Genomic DNA, 9,105 nt, shown 5'->3' with positions numbered 1-9,105 from the left:
TATTTATTTATTTTTTACTTGTACATTCACATTTATATAATTATGTTTTATTTCACTTGTTTTTTTGCTTCTTATTTAGAATTTATTATCATCAATTATATTTGTAAATACGGATCAAGTCTAAGTCTAAATCTAAGTGTGAGTCTGAGTCCGAGTCCGAGTCCGAGTCCGAGTCCGAGTCCGAGTCCGAGTGTGAGTGTGAGTCTGAGTTACCAGCGCGGCTCCGCGGCTCCTCAGAAACTCCTCCATCTCATTTATTATCCTTTAGCTTTAGCCTTTAGCTTTAGCCTTTAGCTGCTCCGGTGTCCCGCTCTGCTCCGGACAGCCGCCCACAGCGCTCCTCTTCTGGGTCGTGCAGCGGCTCACGGTGCCTCCTCTGCCCGCGCTCCGGTGCTCTTGTGTCGGACTGAGATGAGCGCCTGTCCCGGTCCTCCTCCTCCTCCGCGGCGGAGCCTGTTCTCTGCTGCCGGGGCCGGAGCTCTGGAGCCGGGCTGAGCTGACGGGAGCTCCCCACGTGAGCTCCGCACATGACCGGGGCCGGGGCAAAGGTCAGGCCGCCTCTGGGGCTCCGTGTGCGGCTAAAGCTCTGCACAGCGCCGCCCCCAGTCAGAGCCGAAGCACCGCACCTCCGAGGGCCCACAGAACCAGAACCAAGACCAGAACCAGGACCAGGACCAAGACCAGAACCAGGACCAGAACCAGGACCAGAACCAAGACCAGAACCAGGACTAGAACCAAGACCAAGACCAGAACCAGAACCAGAACCAGAACCAAGACCAGAACCAAGACCAGAACCAGGACCAGAACCAGGACCAGAACCAAGACCAGAACCAGAACCAGACCAGAACCAGAACCAAGACCAGAACCAGGACCAGACCAAGACCAGAACCAGAACCAAGACCAGAACCAGAACCATGACCAGAACCAGGACCAGAACCAGGACCAGAACCAAGACCAGAACCAGGACCAGAACCAGGACCAGAACCAAGACCAGGACCAGAACCAGGACCAGAACCAGAACCAGGACCAGAACCAAGACCAGAACCAGGACCAGAACAAGTCTGAGAACCAAGTCAAAGTGTTGAGCTCCACAAAAGACCAGTCTGAACGTCAGGTGACAGGTGAGGGGCAGGTGTGGGGCAGGTGAGGGGCAGGTGAGGGGCAGGTGTGGGGCAGGTGAGGGCAGGTGGGCAGGTGAGGGCAGGTGAGGGCAGGTGAGGGGCAGGTGAGGGCAGGTGGGGCAGGTGAGGGGCAGGTGAAGGGGCAGGTGAGGGGCAGGTGGGGCAGGTGAGGGGCAGGTGTGGGGCAGGTGGGGCAGGTGGGGCAGGTGGGCAGGTGAGGGCAGGTGAGGGGCAGGTGAGGGGCAGGTGAGGGCAGGTGAGGGGCAGGTGTGGGCAGGTGTGGGCAGGTGCAGGAGGCAGGTGAGGGGAGGGGCAGGTGAGGCAGGTGAGGGCAGGTGAGGGCAGGTGAGGGGCAGGTGTGGGGCAGGTGCAGGTGGGCAGGTGAGGGCAGTGTGAGGGCAGGTGGGACAGGTGAGGGGCAGGTGAGGGCAGGTGAGGTGAGGCAGGTGAGGGGCAGGTGAGGGACAGGTGAGGGGCAGGGGCAGGTGAGGGGCAGGTGAGGGACAGGTGAGGGCAGGTGGGCAGGTGAGGGCAGGTGAGGGGCAGGTGGGGGCAGGTGTGGGGACAGGTGAGGGGCAGGTGAGGGGCAGGTGAGGGGCAGGTGAGGGGCAGGTGAGGGCAGGTGAGGACAGGTGAGGGGCAGGTGAGGGGCAGGTGAGGCAGGTGAGGGGCAGGTGAGGGGCAGGTGAGGGGCAGGTGGGCAGGTGAGGGCAGGGTGGGCAGGTGGGGCAGGTGAGGGGCAGGTGAGGGCAGGTGTGGGGCAGGTGAGGGGGGCAGGGCAGGTGTGGGCAGGTGAGGGGCAGGTGAGGGGCAGGTGAGGGCAGGTGAGGCAGGTGGGGCAGGTGAGGACAGGTGAGGGGCAGGTGAGGGACAGGTGAGGGGCAGGTGGGCAGGTGAGGCAGGTGAGGAGGTGTGGGGCAGGTGTGGGCAGGTGTGTGGGGCAGGTGAGGACAGGTGAGTTCAGTGTAAAACAACATGTCAGATGTTCAAGGATTGTTTTATTTGTAAATACATTAGTTTGATAAATGTTGACCATTCAACATGTTCGTGTGCGGGAATGGCCCGGATGCCCTCCCGCGGTCTCTGTACCGGCTCTTCTGCTCTGGAGTTTGGTGGGTGAACAAACGTCCAAAAAGGTTTTCAGTACCGTTAATTATCGTTAATTAAACTGTGACTCAGAAGGAGCGAGACACAAACAGTCGGTCTGAAACACGCCGAAGCACAAATGCACATTTAACAACGACTTGGACAAGAAATTCTCTGTTTTCCGTCCCGGTCGAGACGAGTGTGAGTCCGTGTGCACAGGTTGAGGTGAGAGGACAGTGTCCCTCGTTTATCGTGGGCTGCGACAGGTGAAATCCACGAAGTATCAACTTTATATTTTACAATTATTCTATCTGTGTTAAGGCTGTAAAACCTCAGCACAAACTTTATACACTTTTCTCAGACAGGATCGACAGGTGCAACACTTTTTACTCCCTTCTTAAAAGGATGTAAAAAGGTGTCCGGGTTTTCACAAACGGAAATATGGTCACTCAAAATCTGCTCGTTCACATGAGGCCGTTTACAACAACGTCCCGAAGTCCTGAAGTCCTGAAGTCCTGAAGTTCTAAACTCTGTCTTCTGACTCTGTCCTGAAGCTGCCGTGTCCATTTATTAGGGTTATTCACATTCTCAGCGGACGCACGCGCAGCGGACGCACGCGCAGATCATATCTGTGCACAAAGATGTAACATCAGAAACATTTATGTCAATAAACATGATCCAAAAACACGAGACTTTCACCTGTGAAGAACCAAACACAGACACGAGACACGAGCACGCGGCCAGCGGGACCACGGGGGACACCTGTGTCTCAGGTGAGTCCGTGGGGACATCTGTGTCTCAGGTGAGTCCGTGGGGACACCTGTGTCTCAGGTGAGTCTGTGGGACCAGGTAAAACTGTAAAACATTGACGTGTGCACGCCGTGCACGAGTTTACATCGGTGCGCGTGCACACGAGAGGGGCGCGCGAGTCGTGAGTTGGAGACGCGGAGTTCACTGTGCACTGCATTTCCCAGAACCCCCCACGGGCCCCGCGGCTGTGGGCGGGGCTTTACCTGCCCACACCTGCAGGGTCTCCAGGAAGCGCGAGCTGCAGCGTCTGGGACGAACCCGGGACTAAACCAGGACTAAACCAGGACTAAACCAGGACTGAACCAGGACTAAACCAGGACTAAACCAGGACTGAACCAGGACTAAACCAGGACTGAACCAGGACTAAACCAGGACTAAACTAGGACTAAACCAGGACTAAACCAGGACTAAACCAGGACTACACTGGGACAAGACCGGGACTATCCCGGGACTATACCAGGACTCCAGCGGGACAGACCCAGACCTGGACTTTCCTCTGGTCCCAATCCGCGCTCTGGCAGCACACACGCGCACGGGCACGCGCATGGACGCGCTCTGAGTTTGAAGCTCAAGAAACAGGAAGTGCTCCAAGATGGTGAGTTATGTCACTGAGCAGATTTAGTCCTGGTTTAATCCTGGTTTAGTTCTGGGTTAGACCTGATTTAGTCCTGATTTAGACCTGGTTTAGTCCAGGTTTAATCCTGGTTTAGTCCTGGTTTAATCCTGGTTTAGTCCTGGTTTAGTCCTGGTTTAATCCTGGTTTAATCCTGGTTTAGTCCAGGTTTAGTCCAGGTTTAATCCTGGTTTAGTCCTGGTTTAGTCCAGGTTTGGTCCTGGTTTAGTCCTGGTTTAATCCTGGTTTAATCCTGGTTTAGTCCTGGTTTAGTCCTGGTTTAATCCTGGTTTAATCCTGGTTTAGTCCTGGTTTAGTCCTGGTCTTGTTTGGGGCAGAGTTGCAGGTTGTGATTCCTGGAGGATTCTCTTCATTCCAGAGTCAAGAACAAACAAGAACAAACAGGTCCAGACTCCAGACTCCAGACTCCAGAGGGGGGGGGGGGGGGGGACTAGAGCCCGACCGATATATCGGTTGGCTGATATTATCGGCCGATATGGGCACCTGGAGACATATTGACCATCGGCCTAAATCTTACAAATATCCCCCCTGGGCAGGTTCTACGTCCTTTTATTTTATTCATTTTATTTATTTAACCAGGAAAAAGTCTCTTTGAGATAAAAAAAAAAATCTCTTTTTCGAGAGGAAAAACTACAGTTTCAAACAAACAAACAAACAAATAAAACAAACAAATAAAACAAACAAACAAACAAAACAAAACAAATAAATAAACAAACAAACAAACAAACAAACAAACAAAACAAAAACAAATAAAACAAACAAAAAAACAAACAAATAAAAACAAATAAAACAAACAAATAAAACAAACAAATAAAACAAACAAATAAAACAAACACATTCAGTCTTATAATGTACGAGTCTTTACATTCTGTTGATTTAATCCAGTTACAGACAAATGTCCTGCTCCTGTCAGGACATCATCTCATCAGTGTCTTGCTCGTGGGTTGAGGGTTTGATCAGTGTCTTGCTCGTGGGTTGAGGGTTTGATCAGTGTCTTGCTCGTGGGTTGAGGGTTTGATCAGTGTCTTGCTCGTGGGTTGTGGGTTTGATCAGTGTCTTGCTCGTGGGTTGAGGGTTTGATCAGTGTCTTGCTCGTGGGTTGAGGGTTTGATCAGTGTCTTGCTCGTGGGTTGAGGGTTTGATCAGTGTCTTGCTCGTGGGTTTGAGGGTTTGATCAGTGTCTTCTGGGTGGGGTTTGATCAGTGTCTTGCTCGTGGGGTTTGATCAGTGTCTTGCTCGTGGGTGGGTTTGATCAGTGTCTTGCTCGGGTTGAGGGTTTGATCAGTGTCTTGCTCGTGGGTTGAGGGTTTGATCAGTGTCTTGCTCGTGGGTTGAGGGTTTGATCAGTGTCTTGCTCGTGGGTTGAGGGTTTGATCAGTGTCTTGCTCTTGGGTTGAGGGTTTGATCAGTGTCTTGCTCGTGGGTTGCAGGGCAGTAAGTATCACTGGCAGACGGCGAACGCGAACGTGAAGGTGAGCGGCGTGGACGACATGGTTCTACTGTCCAAGATCAACGAAGACGCCATCACCGAAAACCTGCGCAAGAGATACAACGATGACTACATCTTTGTATCCTCCACCTGGACCCTGGTTTAGTCCTGGTTTAGTCCCTGGTTTAGTCCTGGTTTAGTCCTGTCTAGTCTGGTTTAGTTCTGGTTTAGTTCTGGTTTAGTTCTGGTCTAGTTCTGGTCTAGTCCTGGTTTAGTCCTGGTCTAGTCCTGGTCTAGTCCTGGTCTAGTCCTGGTCTAGTCCTGGTTTAGTCCTGGTCTAGTTCTGGTTTAGTCCTGGTCTAGTCCTGGTCTAGTCCTGGTCTAGTCCTGGTCTAGTCCTGGTCTAGTCCTGGTTTAGTCCTGGTCTAGTCCTGTGTCTAGTCCCCCTGGTTTAGTTCTGGTTTAGTAGTCTGGTCTAGTCTAGTCCTGGTCCTAGTCCTGGTTTAGTCCTGGTTTAGTCCTGGTCTAGTCCTGGTCTAGTCCTGGTTTAGTCCTTGACCCGTTCAGACCTACATCGGTCCGGTTCTGATCTCGGTGAACCCGTTCAAGCAGCTGCCGTATTTCACGGACAGAGAAGTGGAGCTGTACCAGGGAGCGGTGAGTCCAAGACTGGTTATGATCCTGCTCTAGACCTGCTCAGACCCCGTAGACTCTGTAGTCTGGTTATAATCCTGCTCTGGTCCAGGCCCAGTACGAGAACCCTCCTCACATCTTCGCTCTGGCCGACCTCATGTTCAGGAACATGATGATCGACTCCGAGAACCAGTGTGTGATCATCAGGTGAGTCCAGACCCGGTCCCGGACCAGGACCAGGACCCAGACCAGGACCAGGACACAGACCCAGACTCAGTTCAGACCTGATTTATTCCTGGTTTAGACCTGGTTTAGACCTGGTCTGGGTCCTGGTTTAGACCTGGTTTGGTCCTGGTTTAGTCCTGATCCTGGTCTTGTTTTGCAGTGGGGAAAGTGGCGCGGGGAAAACGGTGGCGGCGAAGTTCATCATGAGTTACATTTCCAAAGTTTCCGGAGGAGGAGCCAAGGTCCAGGTCAGAGCTGCTCGCCTCTTCACGGATCTGACCCGTAACACGCTCACGTTTACTGCAGTGTAACAGCGTCTCCACGGAAACCAGCCGGTCCCAGGAAAGTCCCACAGTGCAGCTTTAAAACTCCACCTCCTGAGCACAGAAACTGAAACCTCTTCAAGTCCAGGTCCCGGTCTAGACCCTGTAGTCCGGTTATGATCTCGGTCTAGACCCTGTATTCCGGTTATGATCTCGGTCTAGACCCTGTAGTCCGGTTATGATCTCGGTCTAGACCCTGTAGTCCGGTTATGATCTCGGTCTAGACCCTGTAGTCCGGTTATGATCTCGGTCTAGACCCTGTAGTCCGGTTATGATCTCGGTCTAGACCCTGTAGTCCGGTTATGATCTCGGTCTAGACCCTGTAGTCCGGTTATGATCCGGTCTAGACCCTGTAGTCCGGTTATGATCCCGGTCTAGACCCTGTAGTTGGTTCAGATCCTGGTTCAGATCGTCTAAACCCGGTCTAAACCTGGTCTAAACCCGGTCTAAACCCGGTCTAAACCCGGTCTAAACCCAGTCTAAACCTGGTCTTGTGTCCTCAGAGGGTCAAGGACATCATCCTGCAGTCGAATCCTCTGCTCGAGGCTTTTGGAAACGCCAAGACCGTCCGGAACAACAACTCCAGCCGCTTCGTCAGTGCCTCCTCCTCATCCTCCTCATCCTCCTCATCCTCCTCATCCTCCTCCTCCTCATCCTCCTCATCCTCCTCATCCTCCTCCTCATCCTCCTCATCCTCCTCATCCTCCTCCTCTCTCCTCATCCTCCTCATCCTCCTCTCCTCATCCTCCTCATCCTCCTCTTCATCCTCTTCATCACTTTACTTCCCTTAATTTTCTCATCTCCTCACTTGTCCTCCTCACTTGTCCTCACTTGTGTTTCCTCACTTGTGTCCTTGTCTCCTCACTTGTCTCCTCCTCTTGTGTCCTCACTTTGTGTCCTCCTTGTCTCTCCTCACTTGTCTCCTTGTCTCCTTTCCTCACTTGTCCTCACTTGTCTCCTTGTCCTTGTCCTCACTTGTCCTCCTTGTCTCCTTGTTTCCTCACTTGTCTCCTGTGTCCTCACTTGTCTCCTTGTTTCCTCACTTGTCTCCTGTGTCCTCACTTGTCCTTGTCTCCTTGTCTTCCTCACTTGTCTCCTGTGTCCTCACTTGTTCCTCCTTGTGTTCCTCACTTGTCTCCTGTGTCCTCACTTGTCCTTCCTTGTGTTCCTCACTTGTGTCTCCTGTGTCCTCACTTGTCTCCTTGTTTCCTCACTTGTCTCCTGTGTCCTCACTTGTCTCCTTGTTTCCTCACTTGTCTCCTTGTGTCCTGTTTCCTCACTCCTGTGTCTCCTTGTTCCTCACTTGTCTCCTGTGTCCTCACTTGTCTCCTTGTTTCCTCACTTGTCTCCTGTGTCCTCACTTGTGTCCTTGTTTCCTCACTTGTCTCCTGTGTCCTCACTTGTCTCCTTGTTTCCTCACTTGTCTCCTGTGTCCTCACTTGTGTCCTTGTCCTCACTTGTCTCCTTGTCCTCACTTGTCTCCTGTGTCCTCACTTGTCTCCTTGTCTCACTTGTTTTCCTCACTTGTCTCCTGTCTCCTCCAGGGGAAGTATGTGGAGATCCAGTTCTGTGGGGGCGGGGCTCCAGACGGAGGAAAAATCTCAAACTTTCTTCTGGAGAAAAGTCGAGTCGTTTCACAAAACGCAGGAGAAAGAAACTTCCACATTTACTACTACTACCAGGTACTACAAGTACTACAAGTACTACAGGTACTACAGTACTACAAGTACTACAGTACTACAGTACTACTACAGGTACTACCAGTACTACAAGTACTACAGTACTACAAGTACAGTACTACCAGTACTACAAGTACTACAAGTACTACCAGTACTACAAGTACTACCAGTACATACCATAAATACTACAAATACTATGAGTACTACAGGTACTACCAGGTACAAGTACTACAGTACTACGAGTACCACAGTACCAGTACTACCAGTACCATATACTACAAATACTATGAGTACTACATGTACTGCAGGTACTGTGAGTACTATGAGTTCTACAAGTACTGGTAGTAATACCATCAAGTACTACTACTTTTGCTACTTTTAAACATTAACTAATAAAGAAAATCACCCGACTAAACCAGGACCGGACCAGGACTAGGACTGGGACTGACCGGTCTGACCCGGTCTGAACCCGGTCTGAACCGGTCTGAACCCGGTCTGAACCCGGTCTGAACCCGGTCTGAACCTGGTCTGAACCCGGTCTGAACCTGGTCTTGCTCATCAGATCCTGGAGGGGGCGAGCTCGGAGCAGAGGGAGAATCTGGGCGTGACCACACCGGATTATTATTTCTACCTCAACCAATCAGGGACCTACACCGTGGACGACGTCAGCGACAAGAAGGACTTCGCCGAAACCATGGTAACGCACGCAACCTCTGACCCTGTGACCCTGTGACCCTCTGACCATGTGACCCTGTGACCCTCTGCCCATGTGACCATGTGACCCTCTGACCATGTGACCCTGTAGTCTGGTTGTGATCCTGGTTGAACTTCTCAGGAGGCCATGGCGGTGGTGGGTTTGTCTGTGGAGGAGCAGGACTCGGTTCTTCAGATCGTGGCTTCGATTCTTCACCTCGGAAACATCAGCTTCAGAGAAGAAAACAACTACGCCTCCATCGAGAGTCAGGACTGACTGAACCAGGACTGAACCAGGACTAAACCAGGACTGAACCAGGACTAAACCAGGGAACCAGGACTAAACCAGGACTGAACCAGGACTAAACCAGGACTAAACCAGGACTGAACCAGGACTGAAACCAGGACTGAACCAGGACTAAACCAGGACTAGGACTGAACCAGGAACCAGGACTGAACCAGGACTAAACCA

General features: G+C 51.9%; 1 protein-coding gene across 1 annotated transcript; it reads left to right on the top strand.

Annotated features, from left to right (window-relative positions):
• Positions 1–5,122: 5,122 nt before the first annotated feature.
• Positions 5,123–8,910, top strand: LOC129408217 (unconventional myosin-If-like). Its single transcript, XM_055151283.1, has 8 exons — positions 5,123–5,219; positions 5,648–5,737; positions 5,826–5,920; positions 6,099–6,186; positions 6,765–6,854; positions 7,806–7,943; positions 8,503–8,637; positions 8,776–8,910. Exons 1-8 carry the CDS (start codon positions 5,142–5,144, stop codon positions 8,908–8,910), a joined length of 849 nt encoding a protein of 282 aa, XP_055007258.1. The 5' UTR covers positions 5,123–5,141.
• The last annotated feature ends 195 nt before the right edge of the window (positions 8,911–9,105 follow it).

Source organism: Boleophthalmus pectinirostris, unplaced genomic scaffold (genome assembly GCF_026225935.1).
Source record: "Boleophthalmus pectinirostris isolate CB_2022bp ecotype Guang Dong unplaced genomic scaffold, ASM2622593v1 HiC_scaffold_1505, whole genome shotgun sequence".
In the NCBI taxonomy this organism is placed as follows: Eukaryota; Metazoa; Chordata; class Actinopteri; order Gobiiformes; family Gobiidae; genus Boleophthalmus; species Boleophthalmus pectinirostris.
The sequence above is the reverse complement of the archived record's forward strand: the minus strand, read 5'-3'. Positions and strand labels throughout refer to the sequence as shown.